Raw genomic sequence first — 26,240 nt, 5'->3', positions numbered from 1 at the left:
TTTATATAAGCCCCCCTCACCCCCTATGGATTCATTAGATACAGCCACCCTCCCCCCCTATGGATTCATTAGATACAGCCCCCCTCACCCTCATGGATTCCTTACATACAGCCTTATGTGGGCCCCCCATCAGCCCTGGGTATGCTCAGAGCTGGTGCCGGCCCTTTCTGTAGCTTCTGCACTGGACAGCAGGCCTAGTGCCATAGATTGCATAGTGGCTAAGCTCGGTATTACAGCTGAATCATATTCAAAAGCCATGTGACCAATGGACGTGATGTCATATCAGGATCAATGCTCGCCCCTATTATTTAACTTATCTAAACTGATGTCAAAAAAGTTAGAATTAAAAATATTTTTATACCTAGACTCCAGGACGACCAGAGGTGACCCTGAACATGTTTGCCACCTGAGCCTAACGTGAGGCAGCACATGGATTCGATCCTACCCCGTCACCTACCATAGATTGTCAGCAGTGACATGATAGTACACACGGCCTCTGTTTATCCAAGATAAGGCCTCGTTGTATGGCTGTGATGGAAATACGTCCCGTACATGACAGGTTGTGTGGGTTCTGGGTGTTTCTTCCATAGGTTTGTTGGAAATTACTTGTTGCACTGAAATAGGTCATAAACGTTCTACAAAAGTGAGGAAACCCCTCCTTACACCTCCAGCCCACCAGGGAGCGGTCATGGTATGCAATACACATCTATAGGCACCAGGGATTGACCACTGGATGTAGCACTGCCCTAGTGGGGAGAGGTCACATTATATGCATTATTCATACATTGTATATCAGTATTATTTATACATTGTATATCAGTATTATTTATACATTGTGTGAGAAAGTAAGAGGTGTTGTGTTCCATGGGAGGCCGGTACCACCAGCGGTGACTACAATGTCAGTACATCGCTACTGAATATGCAAGCGCCATATAAATAACTAACAAGAAAACAAACACAAACCATAAATCATTTTCTTTGGGGTTTTTTAAAATATATTTTTATTGCTACTTTAATAAAAAGGGGATTAAGGGAACTGAATGAGATCACATTAATGTTGGATTGGTGCAGGTCACATGTCGGGGAATCTGAAAGAAAAGTAACAGTGGGGATTAGTTACATCGTTATAAAGTCTGTGCCATGTGGTAGGTGCAGTGTATGTTCTACATATGGTCACCTACTTCCTGGGGGCGTGTATATAGGAGCCCGGGCACCTACTTCCTGGGGGCGTGTATATAGGAGCCCGGGCACCTACTTCCTGGGGGCGTGTATATAGGAGCCCGGGCACCTACTTCCTGGGGGCCTGTATATAGGAGCCCGGGCACCTACTTCCTGGGGGCGTGTATATAGGAGCCTGGGCACCTACTTCCTGGGGGCGTGTATATAGGAGCCCGGGCACCTACTTCCTGGGGGCCTGTATATAGGAGCCCGGGCACCTACTTCCTGGGGGCGTGTATATAGGAGCCTGGGCACCTACTTCCTGGGGGCCTGTATATAGGAGCCCGGGCACCTACTTCCTGGGGGCCTGTATATAGGAGCCCGGGCACCTACTTCCTGGGGGCCTGTATATAGGAGCCCGGGCACCTACTTCCTGGGGGCGTGTATATAGGAGCCCGGGCACCTACTTCCTGGGGGCGTGTATATAGGAGCCTGGGCACCTACGTCCTGGGGGCACCTCTGTCCTGAAGCCATGTATATAGGAGGGGGCACCTCTGTTCTGAAGCCATGTATATAGGAGGGGGCACCTATGTCCTGAAGCCATGTATATAGGAGGGGGCACCTATGTCCTGAAGCCATGTATATAGGAGACTGGGCACCTATGTCCTGAAGCCATGTATATAGGAGGGGGCACCTATGTCCTGGTGCCGTGTATATAGGAGGGGGGGCACCTGGAGGTATCGCAGGAACATGATCATTTATACTTCTCATCTTCCCAGGATTATCCAGCAGGAAGGGAAATTCTCCCCGAGCCTCTGAATGTGCCTTGTCTCCCGTCCCTGTCGTATCTGCAGATCTAGTCTGTATCATAGGGTCTGGGAGATTATGGAGCAGGTCAGGTCATGATCGGCGCCTGGTCGGGGTTTGTATTTATTTGAGGGGACTGATCTGTTATTCAATATAATGGGTCTGTATTTATTTCAGTGGGGTCTATTTATAGGGTCTGATCTGAAGTCTTTATGGTATTTGAGATCTGAACTTTGGTCTGTATTTACTTAAAAGTCGGGGCTGGGGTCTGTATTCACTTTAAGATCTGATTTGTGGTCTATATTTTTTAGCAGTCAGTATTTTTCAAGGGGGTCTTGTGTTTATTTTGGGGTTCTGATCTGGCATCTGTACTCATTTAAAGTCAGGTTTTTATTTGGGGTATGGTCAGGGGATTCTATTCACTTCAATGTCTGGTTTGGGGTCTGTGTTCATTTCTAAGATCTGGTATTTGGTCTGTATTTTTTTAACAGTCTGGTCTGGGGTATGTTTTTATTTTGAGGCCTGGTCTGGAATCTGTTTTTATTCTGATGTCTGGTCTGGGCTGAGGTCTGTTTTTTTTGTGGTCTGGCCTGGGGTCTGTATTTATTCTGAGATCTGGGGGGTCTGTATTTATTCTGAGGTCTGGGGTCTGTATTTATTCTGAGATCTGGGGGGGTCTGTATTTATTCTGAGGTCTGGGGTCTGTATTTATTCTGAGGTCTGGGGTCTGTATTTATTCTGAGGTCTGGGGTCTGTATTTATTCTGAGATCTGGGGGGGGTCTGTATTTAGTCTGAGGTCTGTATTTATTCTGAGATCTGGGGGGGGTCTGTATTTATTCTGAGGTCTGGGGTCTGTATTTATTCTGAGATCTGGGGGGGTCTGTATTTATTCTGAGGTCTGGGGTCTGTATTTATTCTGAGATCTGGGGGGTCTGTATTTATTCTGAGGTCTGGGGGGGTCTGTATTTATTCTGAGGTCTGGGGTCTGTATTTATTCTGAGGTCTGGGGTCTGTATTTATTCTGAGATCTGGGGGGTCTGTATTTATTCTGAGGTCTGGGGTCTGTATTTATTCTGAGATCTGGGGGTCTGTATTTATTCTGAGCTCTGGGGGGGGGTCTGTATTTAATCTGAGATCTGGGGGGGTCTGTATTTAGTCTGAGGTCTGTATTTATTCTGAGATCTGGGGGGGTCTGTATTTAATCTGAGATCTGGGGGGGTCTGTATTTAGTCTGAGGTCTGGTTTGGGGTCTGTATTTATTCTGAGGTCTGGGGTCTGTATTTAATCTGAGATCTGGGGGGGGTCTGTATTTAGTCTGAGGTCTGTATTTATTCTGAGATCTGGGGGGGTCTGTATTTATTCTGAGGTCTGGGGTCTGTATTTAATCTGAGATCTGGGGGGGGGTCTGTATTTAGTCTGAGGTCTGTATTTATTCTGAGATCTGGGGGGGTCTGTATTTATTCTGAGATCTGGGGGGGGGGTCTGTATTTATTCTGAGGTCTGGTTTGGGGTCTGTATTTATTCTGAGGTCTGGGGTCTGTATTTAATCTGAGATCTGGGGGGGGGTCTGTATTTAGTCTGAGGTCTGTATTTATTGTGAGATCTGGGGGGGTCTGTATTTAGTCTGAGGTCTGTATTTAATCTGAGATCTGGGGGGGGTCTGTATTTAGTCTGAGGTCTGTATTTATTCTGAGAACTGGGGGGGGGTCTGTATTTATTCTGAGGTCTGGGGTCTGTATTTATTCTGAGGTCTGGGGTCTGTATTTATTCTGAGGTCTGGGGTCTGTATTTATTCTGAGGTCTGGGGTCTATATTTATTCTGAGATCTGGGGGGGTCTGTATTTATTCTGAGGTCGGGGGTCTGTATTTATTCTGAGGTCTGGGGTCTGTATTTATTCTGAGGTCTGGTTTGGGGTCTGTATTTATTCTGAGGTCTGGGGTCTGTATTTATTCTGAGATCTGGGGGGGTCTGTATTTATTCTGAGGTCTGGGGTCTGTATTTATTCTGAGATCTGGGGGGGTCTGTATTTATTCTGAGGTCTGGGGGGGTCTGTATTTATTCTGAGGTCTGGGGTCTGTATTTATTCTGAGATCTGGGGGGTCTGTATTTATTCTGAGGTCTGGGGTCTGTATTTATTCTGAGATCTGGGGGGGTCTGTATTTATTCTGAGATCTGGGGGTCTGTATTTATTCTGAGCTCTGGGGGGGGGGTCTGTATTTAATCTGAGATCTGGGGGGGTCTGTATTTAGTCTGAGGTCTGTATTTATTCTGAGATCTGGGGGGGTCTGTATTTAGTCTGAGGTCTGTATTTATTCTGAGATCTGGGGGGGTCTGTATTTATTCTGAGGTCTGGGGTCTGTATTTAATCTGAGATCTGGGGGGGGGTCTATATTTAGTCTGAGGTCTGTATTTATTCTGAGATCTGGGGGGGGGTCTGTATTTATTCTGAGGTCTGAGGTCTGTATTTATTCTGAGATCTGGGGGGGGGGTCTGTATTTATTCTGAGGTCTGGTTTGGGGTCTGTATTTATTCTGAGGTCTGGGGTCTGTATTTAATCTGAGATCTGGGGGGGGGGGGTCTGTATTTAGTCTGAGGTCTGTATTTATTGTGAGATCTGGGGGGGTCTGTATTTAGTCTGAGGTCTGTATTTAATCTGAGATCTGGGGGGGGTCTGTATTTAGTCTGAGGTCTGTATTTATTCTGAGAACTGGGGGGGTCTGTATTTATTCTGAGGTCTGGGGTCTGTATTTATTCTGAGGTCTGGGGTCTGTATTTATTCGGAGGTCTGGGGTCTGTATTTATTCTGAGGTCTGGGGTCTGTATTTATTCTGAGGTCTGGGGTCTGTATTTATTCTGAGGTCTGGGGTCTATATTTATTCTGAGGTCTGGGGTCTGTATTTATTCTGAGATCTGGGGGGGATCTGTATTTATTCTGAGGTCTGGGGTCTGTATTTATTCTGAGATCTGGGGGGGATCTGTATTTATTCTGAGGTCTGGGGCCTGTATTTATTCTGAGGTCTGGGGTCTGTATTTATTCTGAGGTCTGGTTTGGGGTCTGTATTTATTCTGAGGTCTGGGGTCTGTATTTATTCTGAGATCTGGGGGGGTCTGTATTTATTCTGAGGTCTGGGGTCTGTATTTATTCTGAGATCTGGGGGGTCTGTATTTATTCTGAGGTCTGGGGTCTGTATTTATTCTGAGATCTGGGGGGTCTGTATTTATTCTGAGGTCTGGGGGGGTCTGTATTTATTCTGAGATCTGGGGTCTGTATTTATTCTGAGATCTGGGGGTCTGTATTTATTCTGAGCTCCGGGGGGGGGTCTGTATTTAATCTGAGATCTGGGGGGGTCTGTATTTAGTCTGAGGTCTGTATTTATTCTGAGATCTGGGGGGGTCTGTATTTATTCTGAGGTCTGGGGTCTGTATTTAATCTGAGATCTGGGGGGGGTCTGTATTTAGTCTGAGGTCTGTATTTATTCTGAGATCTGGGGGGGGGGGTCTGTATTTATTCTGAGGTCTGGGGTCTGTATTTATTCTGAGATCTGGGGGTAGGTCTGTATTTATTCTGAGGTCTGGGGGCTGTATTTATTCTGAGGTCTGGTTTGGGGTCTGTATTTATTCTGAGGTCTGGGGTCTGTATTTAATCTGAGATCTGGGGGGGGGGCTGTATTTAGTCTGAGGTCTGTATTTATTGTGAGATCTGGGGGGGTCTGTATTTAGTCTGAGGTCTGTATTTAATCTGAGATCTGGGGGGGGTCTGTATTTAGTCTGAGGTCTGTATTTATTCTGAGATCTGGGGGGGTCTGTATTTATTCTGAGTTCTGGGGTCTGTATTTAATCTGAGATCTGGGGGGGTCTGTATTTAGTCTGAGGTCTGTATTTAATCTGAGATCTGGGGGGGGTCTGTATTTAGTCTGAGGTCTGTATTTATTCTGAGATCTGGGGGGGTCTGTATTTATTCTGAGGTCTGTATTTATTCTGAGGTCTGGGGGGGTCTGTATTTAATCTGATATCTGGGGGGGTCTGTATTTAGTCTGAGGTCTGGGGTCTGTATTTATTCTGAGGTCTGGGGTCTGTACTTATTCTGAGGTCTGGGGTCTGTATTTATTCTGAGATCTGGGGGGGTCTGTATTTATTCTGAGGTCTGGTTTGGGGTCTGTATTTATTCTGAGATCTGGGGGGGGGGGTCTGTATTTAGTCTGAGGTCTGTATTTATTCTGAGATCTGGGGGGGGTCTGTATTTATTCTGAGGTCTGGGGTCTGTATTTAATCTGAGATCTGGGGGGGGTCTGTATTTAGTCTGAGGTCTGTATTTATTCTGAGATCTGGGGGGGTCTGTATTTATTCTGAGATCTGGGGGGGGTCTGTATTTATTCTGAGATCTGGGGGGGTCTGTATTTATTCTGAGGTCTGGGGGGGGTTCTGTATTTAGTCTGAGGTCTGTATTTATTGTGAGATCTGGGGGGGTCTGTATTTATTGTGAGATCTGGGGGGGGGGCTGTATTTATTGTGAGATCTGGGGGGGTCTGTATTTATTCTGAGATCTGGGGGGTCTGTATTTATTCTGAGGTCTGGGGTCTGTATTTATTCTGAGGTCTGGGGTCTGTATTTATTCTGAGGTCTGGGGTCTGTATTTAATCTGAGATCTGGGGGGGGGTCTGTATTTAGTCTGAGGTCTGTATTTATTCTGAGATCTGGGGGGGTCTGTATTTATTCTGAGATTTGGGGGGGGTCTGTATTTATTCTGAGATCTGGGGGGGTCTGTATTTATTCTGAGGTCTGGGGGGGGTTCTGTATTTAGTCTGAGGTCTGTATTTATTGTGAGATCTGGGGGGGTCTGTATTTATTGTGAGATCTGGGGGGGGCTGTATTTATTGTGAGATCTGGGGGGGTCTGTATTTATTCTGAGATCTGGGGGGTCTGTATTTATTCTGAGATCTGGGGGGTCTGTATTTATTCTGAGATCTGGGGGGGTCTATATTTATTCTGAGATCTGGGGGGTCTGTATTTATTCTGAGGTCTGGGGTCTGTATTTATTCTGAGGTCTGGGGTCTGTTTATTTAGTGGTTTGGCCTAGTGTCTGCATTACTGAAGGGGTCTGCACTGTACTAATTTTTCATGCTCTTAAAGGAAACCTACCACTTCAAGTGTTAGGTGTAAGATGGGAATACCGAGCACCAGCTCAGGGTGAGCTCAGGGTGCGCTGGTGCCGGAGCTTATTTTTGTTAGTGTTTTAAACCGCTGTATCGCGGTTTAAAACACTTTTTAAACTTTATGGCAGAAGCTGCTTCGGCGCACCGTGCGCGCGGCTACATAAGACGTGAAGGAGAGCCGTGCGCCAAAGCAGCTTCTGCCATAAAGTTTAAAAAGTTTTTAAAACCGCGATACAGCGGTTTAAAACACTAACAAAAATAAGCTCCGGCACCAGCGCACCCTGAGCTCACCCTGACCTGGTGCTCTGTATTTCCCTCTTGTACCTGCCACTTCTAGTGCTAGGTTTCCTTTAAGTGCTGCTTTCTATTTGTTGTTTCTGTTCTTAGGATATTCAAGTTGCTCTTTCCTAGGAGTTAGCGCAGATCTGACTATTACAACATATTTGTGAGAGTTTTCTATATTTTTTGCCAGGTTTTCTCTGGCAGACACAATATTACGACCTATACAGTGCACCCGCAGTGCACCCCAGCACATCCCCTGCTGCTACAGTGTAGAGACCCTCCTGTGACTCTTCCATTACCTGGATTACTTGTATCCATAGAAGCACCAGACGGTGTCGGGGATGCTGGAGTCGTAGCAGCAGCCTCTGGAGTGACAGTCTTTGGCGCTAATGTTCGGGTATCCACAGTCTTTCCTGAGTTTGTGGCTGACGGAGCATCCTACAGACAGCGGGGAATAAAAGCAATGGTGACTGTAACAGCAGGACTGTGAAAACAGAGAGCACAGGGCACAGCAGCAGACATATCCCCAGAACATATGAGAAAGCTACAACCCTGGAATACAAAACAGTGCTACTATTAACAACCTACACGAAGGTCTGATTACACAACTCTACAGGGACAATACCTAACAATGGCAGAGAGCACAGAGCACAGCAGTGTGAGGACATCTCATAGTATATTTGAAGATACAGCTATTACAGAATATAAATCCATATTTCACAGTCCTGCTGCTACTAACAACATACACTAAGGTCTGATTACACTTCTCATCAGGGACAATACATAACACTGGAAGCAGAGAGCACAGAGCACAGCAGTGTGAGGACAGCTCCCAGTACACTTGGAGATTCAGCAATGCCAGAATATAAATCCATATTTCACAGTCCTGCTGCTACTAACAACATACACAAAGGTCTGATTACACTAATCTATAGGGACAATTCTTAACACTGTCTACAGAGAGCACAGAGAATAGAAATGTGAGAACATGTCCCCAGTGCACTAGAAGAGCTACAATATTATCCCTTAATCCATATTTCACAGTCCTGCTGCTACTAACAACATACACAAATGCATGATCCCCAGATCCCTTTGGCTGTGGTAGAGGGTTACGGCACGGATCTCTGTGGTAGATTTGTTACCTATAAATTTGGGGTAGTAGCACCACTTGACCTCGGGTTTACTGTCGTCGAAGCAGCAGCCTCTTAGATAACAATCATTGGCGCTAATCCCGTGGTGACCGCAGTCCTTCCGGTCTTTGGTGCGGATGGTGCACTGAGCCTGGTCTGGAATCCAAAAACATGTGATGTCATCCCTTTAATTAATTCCTTTAAGGCAACATCGTCCTGAAATTCTAATAGACTGGTCCATAACCCAGCTTTCCCAGTCTCCTGAATTGCCAGTCATGACTATAGGAGTGGAGTCACTATGATTATATAACTTGTCAGGGGTCTGGGAAAGTTGGGTAACAACTCCTATAATAATAATAATCTTTATTTATTTGGATCTGAGACGGACATTAGTGATCACCCAGCTTTCCCAAACATAGAATGGGATCACTGTTATTGCATAAGTTCTCAATGGGTGACAATTCCCACTGGCACAGGTTGTCACCCAGCTTGCTAAGTCTTCTGAATGGCTGGTCATGGCTCTTGGAGTGGAGTCACTGTTATTGTATAACTTGTCAGGGGTCTGGGATAGTTGGGTTACAACTCCTGTAGGAGCTGAGACCGACATTAGTGATCACCCAGCTTTCCCAAACTATAAACATAGTTTAAAATCATTGTTATTGAATAAGTTCTCAATGGGTGACAATTCCCGCTCACACTTGCTGTCACCCAGCTTGCCCAGTCTCCTGAATGGCCAGTCATGGCTCTTGGAGTCACTGTTATTGTATAACTTGTCAGGGATCTGGGAAAGTTGGGTAACAACTCCTATAGGAGCTGAGACTGACGTTAGTGGTCACCCAGCTTTCCAAGACTATAATCATAGAATGGCATCACTGTTATTGCATGAGTTCTCAATGGGTGACAATTCCCGCTCACACTTGTTGTCACCCAGCTTGCCTAGTCTCCTGAATGGCAAGTCATTGCTATAACAGTGGAGTCACTGTTATCGTATAACTTGTCAGGGGTCTGGGAAAATTGGGTAACAACCCCTATAGGAGCTGAGACCGGCATTAGTGGTCACCCAGCTTTCCCAAACTATAATCATAGAATGAGATCACTGTTATTGCATGAGTTCTCAATGGGTGATCATTTCCACTGGCACTAGTTGTCACCCAGTTTGCCCAGTCTCCTGAATGGCCAGTCATGGCTCTTGGAGTGGAGTCACTGTTATTGTATAACTTTTCAGGGGTCTGGGATAGTTGGGTAACAACTCCTATAGGAGCTGAGACCGGCATTAGTGATCACCCAGCTTTCCCAAACTATAATCATAGAACGGAATCACTGTTGTTGCATAAGTTCTCAATGGGTGAAAATTTCCGCTCGCACTTGTCACCCTGCTTGTCCAGTCTCCTGAATGGCCAGTGATGGCTCTTGGAGTGGAGTCACTGTTATTGTATAACTTGTCAGGGATCTGGGAAAGTTAGGAACAACTCCTTTAGAAGCTGAGACCGATGTTAGTGGTCACCCAGCTTTCCCAAACTATGATCATAGAATGGGATCGATGCATAAGTTTTCAATGGATGACGATTGTTGGGTTGGGTTGTCACCCATCTTTTCCAGTCTCCTGAATGGCCAATAATGTCTATTTAGCAATCAGGTCATTTTTATTGTATAACAAGTCAATCATCAAACCGGGAAAGTTGGGTGACACCTCCAATAAGAGATTAGACTGGTTGTCACCCAGCTTTCCCAGTCTCATACATGTCCAATATGGATTATTTCTGTACCGCTATCGGGGAGGAGTCACTGTTCTTATATAAGTTGTCAATCAGGAGTCCAGAAAAGTTGGGTGACACCTTCTATAGACTGTTGTTGGTTGCCACCCAGCTTTCTAAGGGGCCTTATGACTTAGAGAAAATAAAACCATACCCTGTTCCTTAGAGAAGTAGCACCAGTTGATTCCTGGGATGCTGGAGTCGTAGCAGCACCTCCTCTGGGCGCACTCGCTGGCGCTGATGGTTGGGTACCCGCAGTCTCTCCTGGCGTAGGGAGCGGCGCTGCAATCCCTCCTGGAGATCACTGATAGTATGGAGAAAGGAAAAGCCTCAGTTATTTCTGCCTCATACACCGGGGGGCGCTGCGGCTCCATATCACCAGCTATAAGGCAGGGGGGGTCACTTATAGATTTGCTGAATCTCCTCCTCCTCACATTTACTCAGCAATTTTGGAAATGGGTGACAGGTGTAGGGGGCCCCGCAGTATTAAGAAGGCATCGTGCCCCCCATCACTGTGCCCTCACAACCGCCCAACCCCCACAGCGACCAATATACAGTAACAGCCCCAGCCACAAAGATGCCCCTACAATCCTCTATGGTCCCTACACTGTATAATGCCCCTTATATAGCCCCCACACTGTATAATGCCCCTTATATAGCCCCCACACTGTATAATGCCCCTTATATAGCCCCCACACTGTATAATGCCCCTTATATAGCCCCCACACTGTATAATTCCCCCTCTTTTGATCCTCACACAGTTTAATGCCCCCACTAGTGGCCCTCTCACTGTACAATGCCCTCTTGTGTGACCCCCCACATTGTATACTGCCCCCTCTTATAACCCCCACACTGTATAATGTCCCCTCTTGTGACCCCCAAACTGTACAATGCCCTCTTGTGTGACCCCCACATTGTATACTGCCCCCTCTTATAACCCCCACACTGTATACTGCCCCCTCTTATAACCCCCACACTGTATAATGCCCCCTCTTGTGACCCCCACATTGTATACTGCCCCCTCTTATAACCCCCACACTGTATACTGTCCCCTCTTGTGACCCCCACATTTTATACTGCCCCCTCTTATAACCCCCACATTGTATAATGACCCCTCTTGTGACCCCCAAACTGTATACTGCCCCCTCGTGTGATTCCCAAACTGTATACTGCCCCCTCGTGTGATTCCCAAACTGTATAATGTCCCCTCTTGTGACCCCACACTGTATAATGCCCCCTCTTGTGAGCCCCAAACTGTATACTGCCCCCTTTTGTGAGCCCCACATTGTATAATGCCCCTATTTTGACCCAAACACTGTATACTGCCCCCTCTTGTGACGCCCACATTGTATAATGCCCCTTCTTGTGACTCCCAAACTGTATAGTGCCCCCTCTTGTGACCCTGACACTGTATAAAGCCCCTTCTTGTGACCCCCAAACTGTATAATGTCCGTTCTTATAGCCCCCAACCTGTGTAGTGCCCCCTCTTGTGACCCCCAAACTGTATAGTGCCCCCTCTTGTGACCCCCACACTGTGTAAAGCCCCTTCTTCTGACCCCCAAACTGTATACTGCCCCTGCTTGTGACCCCCACACTGTATAATGCCCCTTCTTCTTGCCCCCACACAGTATAATACTCTAGCAGCCACGATCCAGGCCTGCCACACTGAATTGGTTGTTAGAGCTCCAGGGCAGTTGTCCCCTTTGCCCTCTCCGGTCCCTGGTGCTGAGCTGTGGACATGCTGCGATGGTCGGCAGAAGATTATGATGTCTATAACAAGCGCATTATCCATCTACTCACCTCCATCCTCCTCACTGCTGCTGTGGCTGCCGCTGTGGCTATGGCTTCCACGTTTGGCGCAGGTCTCGTGGCCCAGGACCAGGATGACGGTCAGCAGGATCAATGCTCTGTACCCCATGGTGATGCGGGAAGACGTGGGCCCTACGGCTATACTGCAGCCCTATATATAGGGATCAGGGAACATTTACCAAGGGTGGCCTCATCCTACTGATGGACACTACACCCAGAGATATCAGACATTGCAAAAGTTTATGACCCCTAATCAATGGACAGGCGGCAGGTGTGTGAGGAGGACTCGGTGTGTGCACAGCCGTCGTGGCTGCTGATAGGACCCATTAATTATATATATATCAATCGTTATAAGATTATTATTATTTTATTTGGCCCCAACAATCCTGTCGTAGGGATCGGGATACACCGGACACCTGGAATTCAGGAACCAATCCTGAGTCATCCAAGTCCATCACATTGTAAATAATTCTTAGTTACAGTCCATGAGAAAAGATACATTACTTATTTAACCGCTTCATTACCCTCCTTCATTACTAGGCCACTTTTACAGTTTTAGCAATGGACCTGTTGAAAGAAGACCATTCACCACCTCACACATGTGTAGATGAACATACCCTGCTGTAGGGGGTCTTATACAGATTCAGGGGCACTTCAAATTTTCTTTCTAGCACGTACAGTTGCTGAGATATCAGTCCCAGTATCTGACCATTATAATCCTCTCCACTGTCAGAGAAGAGGGGCTGAGATGGGGCGTATGTTATACTAATCTTCTCTGACAAGTAGAAGATTAATATGACACTCACCTGCTCCAGCTCCTCCTCTCTGACAGTGGAGAGGATTATAATGGTCAGATACCAGGACTGATATCTCAGAAAGTGGGGGGAGCCTAGCATAGAAAAATTAAATGTGCCTCTGAATATGTGTAGCAGTCCCTACAGAAGGGTATGTTCATCTACACATATGTGAGGTGGTAGGTTTCTTTGCAGCCCGCACAGTTGCTAAGACATGAGTCCCAGCATCTGACCATTATAATTCTCTCTACTGTCAGAGAGGAGGGGCTGAGAGGGGGCATCTATTATACTAATCTTCTCTGACAAGTAGAAGATTAATATGACACTCACCTGCTCCAGCTCCTCCTCTCTGACAGTGGAGAGGATTATCATGGTCAGATACCGGGACTGATATCTCAGAAAGTGGGCGGAGCCCAGCATAGAAAAATTAAATGTGCCTCTGAATATGTGTAGCAGTCCCTACAGAAGGGTATGTTCATCTACACATATGTGAGGTGGTAGGTTTCTTTGCAGCCCGCACAGTTGCTAAGATATGAGTCCCAGCATCTGACCATTATAATTCTCTCTACTGTCAGAGAGGAGGAGCTGAGAGGGGGCGTGTGTTATACCAATCTTCTCTGACAAGTAGATTAAAATGACACTCCTCTGCTCCAGCTCCTTCTCTCAGACAGTGGAGAGGATTATCATGGTCAGATACTGGGACTGATATCTCAGCAAGTGGGGGGGGGAGCTTAGCATAGAAAATTAAATGTGCCCCTGAATCTGTGTAGCAGCCCCTACAGCAGGGTATGTTCATCTACACATATGTGAGGTGGTAGGTTTCTTTCTAGCCCGCACAGTTGCTGAGATATCAGTTCCAGTATCTGACCATTATAATCCTTTCTACTGTCAGAGAGGAGGAGCTGAGAGGAGGTGTGTGTTATGCTAAACTTCTCTGATAAGTAGAAGATTAATATAACACTCCTCTGCTCCACCTCCTCCTCTCTGACAGTAGAAAGGATTATAATGGTCAGATACCAGGATTGATATCTCAGCAAATGGGAGGGGGAACTAGCAAAGAAAATTCAAAGTGCCCCTGAATCTGTGTAGCAGCCCCTACATCATGGTATGTTCATCTACACATGTTCGAGGTGGTAGGTTTCTTTCTAGCCCGCACAGTTGCTGAGATATCAGTCCCAGTATCTGACCAACAAATCCTTTCTACTGTCAGAGAGGAGGATCTGAGAGGAGGCGTGTGTTATGCTAAACTTCTCTGATAAGTAGAAGATTAATATAACACTCCTCTGCTCCAGCTCCTCCTCTCAGACAGTGGAGAGGATTATAATGGTCAGATACCGGGACTGATATCTCAGCAACTGGGAGAGGGACCCAGCAAAGAAAATTCAAAGTGCACCTGAAACTGTGTAGCAGTCCCTACAGCAGGCTATGTTCATCTACATATGTCTGAGGTGGTAGGTTTCAAAGGAAACCTACCATCAGGTATCTACCTATTAAGGAAGAAGAGACAGATGCCACTCTCCAAACAAAGGCTACTCCACGCCCCAGAAGCCTCTGCTGTCCCACCTCCATGTGCGTCTTTGGTGCGCTCCTTATACACCTTAAGCTAGCACTTAAGTTGCGATTTTGTTGCATCTCCATAGACTTATGGTGCGTTTTTCCTGCGTGTGACTTGCAAAAGTAGAGCATGCCGAGATTGAAATGTGCGTTAAAAAAACGCGCTTGTGTGCGTGAAAAAAAATGCAAGTCTGAAAAATCTAAATTTGTGGCTGCATATACGTCCCCATAGACGGCAATGGTGGCACGGCAGCGGTACGTGGCACCGATCCGTGATGTACACGGGGGGAAAAAATGGAGCATGCTCTATCTTTCACTGTGTGTGCGGCCGTGTCCGCGCTTTTGTCTATGGAGGGGGGAGGGGGTCACCTCCTGTCCAGCGCACTGTGGTGGGTCGGCGGGCATACGGCTGTGTAAACGTACCCTTATACTGGTATTTGTATAACCCTGGGGAACACTCATTTTGGAGCCTTAAAAACTTGGAACCGTTTTTTGGGGTCCTGATTCTGGAAATGACACCCGTTTTCAGCTCTACTTTTGGAGATCTGGCATTGCTATTATATGCTCAAATCAGTTGTCAATCAATTTTGTACCAAAGAAATTTGGAAACTTAACCCCTTTAACGACCTGGCCCTTTTTTTTATTTTTACATTTCCATTTTTCACTCCCCACCTTCTAAAAAATCTATAACTTTTTTATTTTTCCATGTACAGTGTGACGGCTTGTTTTCTTCGTAACAAATTGCACTTCATAGTGATGGTATTGAATATTCCATGCCGTGTACTGGGAAGCGGGAAAAAATTCCAAATACAGAGAAATTGGTGAAAAAAACGCATTTGCACCGTTTTCTTTTGGGCTTGGATTTTACATCTCTCCCTATATGCCCCAAATGACAGGTCTACTTTATTCTTTGGGTCGGTGCGATCACGGTGATACCAAATTTATATAGGTTTTATAATGTTTTGATGCATTTACAAAAATTAAAACCTCCTGTACAAAAAATGACAGCTTGTGTTCTGTTACATGGGAAATGTAGCAATGACTGCCACCTAGTGGAACTTTGGAAGAAGGCAGCATCCAGGGTTGTATGCAGCAGCCTCATGCTTGGTGCCCTCCTACCACATAGGAAATACTGAATGGAGCATGGTTGGTGGGACTCAATTGTTTTTAGAGGGATCTCTTGGCAGTTGTGACAATGTAGTCAGCATTACTTTTTTAAGGATGAGTAATCATATCTAGCAGTATGTTGTTAGTAGCAGCAGGACTGTGATATATGGATTTATATGGGGGCACGTCCTCACACTGCTGTGCTCTTAGGCTATATGCAGAGATGTGTTATCAGGGCTGCGGACTGTTGAGCTCTCAATTAATAAGAGGGTACTGCTGAACTCTCACTTAGGGGGGTTGCTGAACTCAATGAATTTTTGGAGGTTGCTGAGCTCAATAAATTAGCGAGGGGGGTGCTGAATATTATAGGAGGAGCTGTTGAACTTAATAAGGGGGCAGCTGTACTAGTAATTAATAATGGGGTCTACTGAACTCACAATTAATAGGAGGGGCTGCTGAAATTTTGATTCATTACAGGGCTGTTGAGCTTTTAATAAGGGGGGCTGTGTAACTCACAACTAATTAATTAAAGTGGGACTGCTGAAATTTTAATTAATAAGAGGCTGATAACCTATTAATAAGGGGGACTGCTGAACTATGGATTAATAAGGGGGACTGCTAAATTATTAATAAGGGGGCTGCTGAACTATTAATAAGCGGGCTGCTGAACTATTAATGAGTGAGACTGCTGACATATGAATGAATAAGGGGGCTGCTAAACTGAGGGCTTCATAAATACTAATTAATAAGGGGGCTGCTGGATTGGTAATTTAGAAGGGGGGCTGCTGAACCAGTAATTAAAGGGGATTTCAAAGCATCTAATTATTTTTCAATGCTCTCCCAGACATATGTAAAAATAAAAAATTGCATTTAAAAATAATAAAGAGTATATACAGTACTTACCTTTATATCCGATCCTGTTCACATGGGATCCCGTCCTGACCACTGCCGGTTGCCTGCTACTGCATTACTGCTGAACTTGACTGATTGCTGACGCTGAGCATAAACTAATTTGCTATATAAAATGAAGAGGTGCTGTATATAAAAATCTGGACACAGTTGTTATCCAGAAGTCACTTAACTGTAAGTGACTTTGTTAGCTTTAGGGGTGCAGTGTGGAGATGTGCTTCATGGCTCTGAACACACCAGGGCAGCAAATGTGTCAGCAAAAGTCATTGTTCTGTACCTGATGGAGAAGAATTGTTTTTTGTGAAGAGTCCACAAGGGCAAAGACCAGAGCAGACCAGGCCATCAGAGAAGGTAGAAGGCAGTAGCCGCAACTGGTTAATATAGTATTTGTTGTCTGTCTCTGTAGATGGCAGCCCTGGAGTGCAATACATTTTTTCCCACTATATATGTATGTGCAGTATATTTCCTGATGTTATATATTTATGTGCAGTATATTTCCTGATGTTATATATTTATGTGCAGTATATTTCCTAAAGTTATATATATATGTGCAGTATGATTGTGTATATTTGTATGTGTAATGCTTTTATAGTGTATTCTATATTCTATAGTGTATAAAGTGTGGGATGGGGAAGGTGGTGAGGATTTAGATACACGGGGCCCTTTGGAATCTTGTTACTCCCCCGACTATTACTATAGTTTTTTTTCCATTAAGCCTTTACTGCACTTCTCCAGTCTGTAGACTTTGAATACTGGTGCAGACCCCCACCAATCAACATCCTTTCCCTTGTACATTGGCATTAAGTGGATGTCCTAACACTGCTGTGCCCTTAGCTCTGTGCATTGTACTTCTCTGCAGTCCCTATCCTTTTCATTGAGGGATTAGTGAAGCATTCAACCATTATTCAACTACTCAGAATAGAGGGTAGGGGCATCGTGGAGTAATGTATTGCACAGGGCTAAGAGCACAGCAGTGTGAGGACCCACCAATGATGGGGGGTACTGAATTATTTGCTATTTGGCTTGCACCACCTTTAATCATGTCGTGGCTCCAATATATATAGAACATAACCAACAGAACAAAAGTAGCAAAAAAGTTGAGTCTCTTTATTGCGTCAGGAAGAGTCGATTTATTTAAAAAAAATTGTGTTTTTGAAACATTTTTTTAAAGGTGCTGAGTATAGATGTAGGTGACGTGCAGATCTTCAGGGCAGTGACATCATTTGGTATGTTGAGGTTTGTTCAGCCGCTTGTCCCCTGTATTGAGGGGGTGACCCCTGGCGGGGGTGAGGTCACCTGACTTGTGATGGCGGCACTTCAGCCGTGGAAGATCAGAAAGTGCAAGCGAAGCGAAGACTGACGGGAGGCGGAGCCATCTCTATAAGACACAGACTGCAAAGAAGGTTCAAAATGTCAATAACCCCTAATTATGAAAATTTGTGACACTTAACCCCTTCATGACGGAGCAGGTTTTTCACAACGTTTATATATATATATATATATTTTTTTTTAACAACCATATGCTTTCTGCAAATTTACATATCATTTTTAATTACTAAAAATTCATTAAACATTTTTAAAAAATATTATAACTTTTTTTTAAAAAAAAATATATATTTGTAATATACCTTTTGGTACATACCGGTCACATTTTTCACAAATACAGCCAGTGACAGGTTCCCTTAGAGCCCTATTAACTAAATGTCACCCTTCTCTTAGCTACAAATTGTTTCCCTTACATCCCCATAAAATCAACTTTGTTGTCTTACCTGCCATAAAGCCAGATCAAGCAGTGAGTCAGAGGGGGCGTGTCCTGCTCAGCCAATTTCAGAGGCTCCTCCCCATTCCTCTTCTCACCAATCAGCACTTTATGTCATATGACAAGGGTGATGTCATCTAAGGTCCTTTACCCACTAACATTTGCAAAATATACCCCATGTATGTATCTGTTCACATGAAGTCACAGCAGCCTGCATGGATAATGGGGAGGATTAAAAGTCCACGGAGGCTGCTGTGATTTCATGTGATCAGATACATACATGGGGTAGATTTTGCAAATGTTAGTGGGTAAAGGACTTTACATGATATCACCGTGGTCAAATGACATGCAGCGCTGAATGTTGAGTGGGCATGAGGAGGAGCCACTCAACTTACGCAGGACATGCCCCCTCTGCTGGATATGGCTGTAAGATAATAAAGTTGATTTTATGGGGATGTGAGGGAAACACATTTTAACTAAAAGATGGGCGGCATTTAGTCGATATGGGAACCCGTCAATAGCTGTATTTGTGAAAAATGTAGTGACAGGTTCCCTTCAATAGAGCAAATTATGGGGACCTAGGAAGCTTCTTATTGACCACGGCATTGAGGGGGTTAATATTATAAATCCACAACGGATGGCACTAAGGAGTTAAATAGTAGAATACATGTAGATGATCCAGTCTTGTACATTACCTTCATCTGCAGGGTAAAAACACCAGACGACTCCTGAGAGTTTGTTGTCGAAGCAGCAGCCCTTATTATTGCAGGCGGTGGCCGAGATGCCGGGGTAGCCGCAGTTTGTTCTGGCTTTGGGCAGCACCGCACATTGATCAGCAGCTGTAGACGGGGAAATCAGAATTATAACCCTGATTTTTGTGATGGGAGTCCAGGATTTCAGCCTGTGCAATGTGCAACACCCTCGCCGATGCAATGGCGAGGGAGGGTTTGCGAATACGTCCCACCTGCATGTAATCACCTTACACTACATGGTCCTGATAGGACATAGGGGTATTGCAGTGGTGAATCCTGCCTGGCAAGGCAGAGGTTAAGTATTTTGTATGATGCAAGATGCTGTTGTCCAATGATATGTGTTACATCCTGTGCTCTGTAAGCTGAGATGTGATTGGAGGAGCAGCCACCACCTGACCAAAGGGAGGTAATAAAACCTCTGGCCAGGAATGTTCTGGATGATTATTCTAGTGTGGAATCCTAGAGATCAGTGAGTGAGTGAGTAATCTCTGTCTAGCCCATACCAGAGCAGGAAGAGCCTAGCCCCTGCCTCTGAAGAGTGGAGTATTAGATTAGAGTTAGTGTAGTGAGGAAAAGGGGTATCATCTTACCTTTGAAGGTGATACCTGAAGCCCTACAGGACAAGCTGAAGCTTCCTATCAGGACACAGCTGCCTCCCAGCCTGCCCTATACATCCAGGCTGGTGAACTTTCTCCTGAGGCTCCCTCCAACTCACATCTCAGCACTCCATCTACCTGTTAAAGGCACGTTGCTGCGGTTCCTGCCGGTTCAAATAAAGAACTGTAAGTTGTTTTCTTCAACTTCTGTCTCCGTCTGGTCCCTGCTAATACGGCTGCCTTCATCACCGGCACCCTGTCCATCACCCAGAGACTCACACTCGGGACATTAAGGGGTTGCCCCAGGGAGATCCGCTATAGCAGCCTCTCCCTCATCATTTCTTGCCAACACCACCTGCTGGAGACCTGCCAGGCTGTAGGACAGCCCTCCGGTTCCCCCGTACCAAGCACCGTGACAATAGCGTGCTTAGGCCGCAACCGCCAGCCACTCCGGTACCGCGGGCCCCGGCTGTCACCAGGCCTCACCTCAAGGGCTAGGCCCCGGTGGGGGATGTTGCAAGTGGCGTCACGAACAGGATATATACTTCTGTGCCTTATCCTGGCACTAAAGACTGTACTTTATTAAGAAAAAGACTGTGTTGCCTAACCCTGCTGCCATCCGGGTTTAGGCCCAAGGACTTGTGTGTTTCTGGAATGAACTGTGTTATACTGCTGCCATGTGCTGTCGAGCGCCGCTCCCGCACTCCAGAGGTTAATCCTGGCAAGAACTGTATTAGCTCTGCTACATCCGGCGCTGCCGCGCCTGAAGATTTTTACCTCAGAAACGGTGGCGCAGCAAATAATTCAAGCCCGCCAAAACCTTCACTGGCGGGAAACCCAGATGACGCATCAAGCTCCACCCACGCGCGAAGCGCGCGAACCCCGCCTCCTGTGGCGCAGGAAAAATTAGAGGCCGCCACAGCTCTTGGCGGGAAGGACTTGGACTCCTCCCACTGGCTCGAGGCGGACTTCCTGCCCTGCCTCAGAGAAGCGCCAGAACTGGAGTGGACTTTGGACAGCGAGGACAACGCCATGTGGGGTCCTCCGCCTCTCCCTCCTGTGGAGCGTCCGGAGTTTTACGAGGTCCTAGAGACTATGGTGGTCTCTGCGCAGCCTGTCCGAAGACCCTCCGCTGGACATCGGCTGCACCGAGGATTGACTCGGGCCTTCGTCACCAGGACATGTTACCAAACGGTGATGCAGTACCAAATCCCACCCGGGCGGTTCCTCGTCCCTATCCCGGCTACCATCCCGGTACCGCGGGTCCACGTGGAGGCGCCACGTGGGGAGGCCCCGACTCCTACTGAGCCAACGCCGGGGCCTAGTGTTGCCGCTCCACCTGCTCCGAGGCCTACTACTCCTGCCGCGCGGCCTGCTAGCCCCGCTGTAGTGGTTCCTGTCCCTCCGGTGGTTCCTGCTCCTGTTCCGGCACCTACCTGTCGCCCAAGGAGATCCGAGCCTGAACCGGAGCCACGAGCCCTAGCACCGAAACCTCCGCAGCCTCAAGGCCGAGGTGAGGCCGCCCGCCGGCGACTCCGAGACGCTGTCTCGGACCAGCGACGCCGAGAGAAGGAGGCCCAGCGATATATGGCCGGTCGATCTACAGCTGGAGCTTGGGTCGAGAAGAATCGCACCACCGGCATGGTCCGGTTCTTCGACAAGCGGAAGGGCTATGGCTTCGCCACCCAGGACTACACCGGACGGGAAGTATTTATACCCCGCCGGTCCGTCAAGAGACCTGATCTGCCGGAGAGCATGCACAACCTGAAGCCGGGAGAGTGCATCGAGTTCTCCCTGCAGGAAGGACCTCGAGGACCCTGGGCGGCTGGCGTGATCCGGATCCCCGATTCCGACGAGGACCGTTACTTCCCGCAGGACGACTGGTATGAGGATGACGAGTGGCCGGAGTCTCCGAACACCTCTTCCTCCTCGGCTGCAAGTCCCCGGGCGGTGACCCACGTGAATGCCCCATCCACAGTAATTGCGAGTACGGGTCCCATTGCTATCCATGGGCCGGGCATGATCCAGGGCGCCACCCCCACTGTCTCCCCTGCCGGGAGCATTGCCAGGTCCCGCGGCTCTTCTGTGGGAGAAGACATCCCGGCTAGTGAACCTTGTCCGGAGGTTCCATCTAGGCCCGCATCTCCCCGTGTCGGTTACCAATGGGGTGATGACCCGGCCCCGGAAGAACCGGAGCTGGAAGGAGCCGCGGCGCGGCCGCTGGACTCCGTTTATTTTTTCCTGGACCCCTCTGTGGTCCCTGGCTCAGTTGAGCCCCCGGCTGGAACAGCCGACACCCCGGGCGACAGCGCTCCTCCCCCTGAAGGTCCTGAGGATGTTGCTGCACCTGCAGTACCCACTGCTGCCACCGGGTGTCCCCAGCCGACACCTACTCCCGCTGAGGATGCACAGGATTCCCTGCAGGAGCTGGATCCTGCCTTTGCTGAACCCAGCGATACTGACTAATCCCTGAAAGGCTGTAGCCCTCTCCAGGTACTTTGTCCATTGTAAATATATGTGTATTTATCTCCAGTTACCCCAAAGAGCCAGAGACTTTCCTGAGACTCTTACCCTTATTTATCTCAGTCAAGAGATTATACACTGTCACGTGCTATGATAGCACCCTTCCTCTGCCACAGCAGAGAATTTCTTCAAAGGACTCTGTCCCTCTACACATAGAGGAGACCCTTTGCTTCCCAGTGCACTTTTCCCCACATCAAGGGCTGTACCCAGAAGATGGACTTTGTCAGTAGAGACCTTCTGTGAGACTTTTGCCAGATACTCCAAGGAAAAGTTGCCACTTTATTTATTATCATTTTGCACTTAATGCCTTCCTTTTTAGGTACGGACATTATGTTTGCACTTCCATGCCTTTCCTTTTCAGGTAAAGAGACATTTGATCCTGCTACCCTGAGTAGCCTATCTACTTCTGTAACGTTTGTAACGTTTCAAGATGTGTACCCATTGGGCTCCTAAGCCAATGTGAATTTATCACCTGTTTGCACACTGTCATATCTGCCAGTAGTCTGCATTAACCCTTTTATAGGCTTTTCAGGTTGTAGTGTGGCTGTGTCGGACCGTCTTTTTGTGTAAAACACTGACCGCTACCTGATCCCTCAAACTGAGGTTTGCACATGGGGGTAGTCCGTAAACTGCGGGTCTTTAGGGGACCGGGGGTGTTACACAGATAGCACCTGGATGCCACTCATACATGGGTAAGGTTGTCAGTCAGGAGGTACTTGTGTCGCATATGCTAACGCAATGCAGATAGACACCATATAATTGCCGCCAGGGAAGAAGTGTTGATAAAACAAATATACAGGCCTTGGTGCAAGGAGTGGATTACAGGACATGACACCACACCTTTCCTACTGTACAGTTCGGTTTAATGGCGTCAGCGACCAACTGTCATACAGCTACATGTTTTGTCTTAGTCCGACACCAACCCAGGTGCCTGTCTCCAGGACCATGGGCGGTTTGTCCCTACACCTCACATAGCCTGCACTTCCCAGAAGTGCCCTTAGCCCCCTCTGTGCCCTAAAACATCTATAGTCGAGCCGAGGGCGGCTCTTTCAATTGCCCCCGGGGTATGCAACACCCTCGCCGATGCAATGGCGAGGGAGGGTGCGAATACGTCCCACCTGCATGTAATCACCTTACACTACATGGTCCTGATAGGACATAGGGGTATTGCAGTGGTGAATCCTGCCTGGCAAGGCAGAGGTTAAGTATTTTGTATGATGCAAGATGCTGTTGTCCAATGATATGTGTTACATCCTGTGCTCTGTAAGCTGAGATGTGATTGGAGGAGCAGCCACCACCTGACCAAAGGGAGGTAATAAAACCTCTGGCCAGGAATGTTCTGGATGATTATTCTAGTGTGGAATCCTAGAGATCAGTGAGTGAGTGAGTAATCTCTGTCTAGCCCATACCAGAGCAGGAAGAGCCTAGCCCCTGCCTCTGAAGAGTGGAGTATTAGATTAGAGTTAGTGTAGTGAGGAAAAGGGGTATCATCTTACCTTTGAAGGTGATACCTGAAGCCCTACAGGACAAGCTGAAGCTTCCTACCAGGACACAGCTGCCTCCCAGCCTGCCCTATACATCCAGGCTGGTGAACTTTCTCCTGAGGCTCCCTCCAACTCACATCTCAGCACTCCATCTACCTGTTAAAGGCACGTTGCTGCGGTTCCTGCCGGTTCAAATAAAGAACTGTAAGTTGTTTTCTTCAACTTCTGTCTCCGTCTGGTCCCTGCTAATACGGCTGCCTTCATCACCGGCACCCTGTCCATCACCCAGAGACTCACACTCGGGACACTAAGGGGTTGCCCCAGGGAGATCCGCTATAGCAGCCTCTCCCTCATCATTTCTTGCCAACACCACCTGCTGGAGACCTGCCAGGCTGTAGGACAGCCCTCCGGTTCCCCCGTACCAAGCACCGTGACAATAGCGTGCTTAGGCCGCAACCGCCAGCCACTCCGGTACCGCGGGCCCCGGCTGTCACCAGGCCTCACCTCAAGGGCTAGGCCCCGGTGGGGGATGTTGCAAATGCAGTCGGATGGCCTCACACTTCTGTGCTCAGTGCTCCCTGCATTGAACTTTTCCACATCCTCTTCCCTCTGAGTTTTGTGGCATTTAACCAGAAGCCTTTCTTCAGATTTTACTCTTAGTGATGAGCAGTTAAATCCTCATCATCAAGAGAGAAAAGAGCACAGCAGTGTGTTAATCCATATTTCACAGTCCTGCTGCTACTAATAACACACACAAGGTTATTAATACAATTCCTTTATGATGACGATATAATAGCAGCTTACATACAGCAGCTCAGCTCTATGTGAGGTGGATAACTATATAACGACAGCTTAGATACAGCAGCTCAGGTCTATGTAAGGAGGATGCCTATATAATGGCGGCTTAGATACAGCAGCTTAGTTCTACTTAAGGTGAATGCCTATATAATAGCAGGTTAGATACGGCAGCTCAGCTCTATGTAAGGTGAATGCCTATATAATAGCAGGTTAGATACGGCAGCTCAGCTCTATGTAAGGTGGATTATTATATAATAGCAGTTTAGATACAACAGCTCTGCTCTATGTAAAGTGGATTATTATATAATAGCAGGTTAGATACAGCGGCTCAGCTCTATGTAAGGTGGATTGTTATATAACGTCAGATTAGATACACCAGCTCAGCTCTATGTAAGGTGGATTATTATATAATAGCAGCTTAGATACAGCAGCTCTGCTCTATGTAAGGTGGATTATTATATAAGGGCAGCTTAGATACAGCAGCTCAGCTCTATATAAAGTGGATTATTATATAATCCATATATACACCTCTATAATATTGTATATATACCATCTGTATACAGTGAGAAATGATTACACTCCAGTTATATCCAGTCACATCTTCTCTGAATGTAATGAGAATGGAGCATAAGGAGAACAGTGTAACCGCTGGAGCTGCAGATTTCTCTATAGCCTCAGTTACTTGACCAAATACTGACCTACTGCTACTTCTCACTTTATATGTTAATGATCTCCTATGAAGTGACGGGACACATCTGGTAACTTGTGTCATAAATCTCAGTGCACAGAACAAGGTTGAAGGATTTACAATGCTTAACTTGGGAGATAAATATGTTGCGACTGCTATAGTTATACCACGGATGGGAGCTACTACTGTGAGGATAGCACTATGGAATTTATTACGAGGCTTGTGGTGCTACTGTGAGACTAGACCTACTGCCCAGCTGCTGCTGTTAGGTTAGTACTATTGGGTTTTAATGTGAGATTATCACTAGACTTACCATTGTATCAATAGCATTATATGTACTATGGAGAGGATAGCATATATAGGGTCACCTTTTAGGATAGTGCTATAGGCACTTTGTGATGGCTCGTATGGCCCTTGAGGTACCACTTGGAGGACGGCCTGATGATTACATCTATGTATTTGTGATATTACTGTAGGTACAGCTGTGTATATGGTGGATATGCTGTGGATATGGTGGATATGCTGTGTATATGGTGGATATGCTGTGGATATGGTGGATATGCTGTGTATATGCTGGATATGCTGTGTATATGGTGGATATACTGTGTATATGGTGGATATGCTGTGTATATGGTGGATATGCTGTGTATGTGGTGGATATGCTGTGTATATGGTGGATATGCTGTGTATATGGTGGATATGCTGTGGATATGGTGGATATGCTGTGTATATGGTGGATATACTGTGTATATGGTGGATATGCTGTGTATATGGTGGATATGCTGTGTATATGGTGGATATGCTGTGTATATGGTGGATATGCTGTGTATATGGTGGATATACTGTGTATATGGTGGATATGCTATGTATATGGTGGATATGCTGTGTATATGGTGGATATGCTGTGCATATGGTGGATATGCTGTGCATATGGTGGATATGCTGTGTATATGCTGGATATGCTGTGTATATGGTGGATATGCTGTGTATATGCTGGATATGCTGTGTATATGGTGGATATGCTGTGTATATGGTGGCTATGCTGTGTATATGGTGGATATGCTGTGTATATGCTGGATATGTTGTGTATATGGTGGATATGCTGTGTATATGGCGGATATGCTGTGTATATGGTGGATATGCTGTGGATATGCTGTGTATATGGTGGATATGCTGTGGAT

The 26,240-nt window shown here is 46.7% G+C and overlaps 1 protein-coding gene across 1 annotated transcript in view; it reads right to left on the bottom strand.

The window, feature by feature from the left end:
* Window positions 1-969: 969 nt before the first annotated feature.
* Window positions 970-26,240, bottom strand: part of LOC140117108 (uncharacterized) — a 48,706-nt gene continuing 23,435 nt past the window's right edge. The window contains exons 4-11 of the mRNA XM_072133542.1: window positions 18,914-19,057; window positions 18,229-18,325; window positions 13,220-13,238; window positions 12,087-12,246; window positions 10,441-10,590; window positions 8,545-8,688; window positions 7,702-7,840; window positions 970-1,088 (exon numbers count right to left, since the gene is read on the bottom strand). Coding sequence (XP_071989643.1) covers window positions 7,707-7,840; window positions 8,545-8,688; window positions 10,441-10,590; window positions 12,087-12,246; window positions 13,220-13,238; window positions 18,229-18,325; window positions 18,914-19,057 — 848 coding nt within the window. The 3' untranslated portion in view covers window positions 970-1,088; window positions 7,702-7,706. The remainder of the gene's footprint in view (window positions 1,089-7,701; window positions 7,841-8,544; window positions 8,689-10,440; window positions 10,591-12,086; window positions 12,247-13,219; window positions 13,239-18,228; window positions 18,326-18,913; window positions 19,058-26,240) is intronic.

Source organism: Engystomops pustulosus, chromosome 2, assembly GCF_040894005.1.
Source record: "Engystomops pustulosus chromosome 2, aEngPut4.maternal, whole genome shotgun sequence".
Taxonomy (NCBI): domain Eukaryota; kingdom Metazoa; phylum Chordata; class Amphibia; order Anura; family Leptodactylidae; genus Engystomops; species Engystomops pustulosus.
Note: the sequence above shows the minus strand (reverse complement) of the source record. Positions and strands in the feature narration are given on the sequence as shown.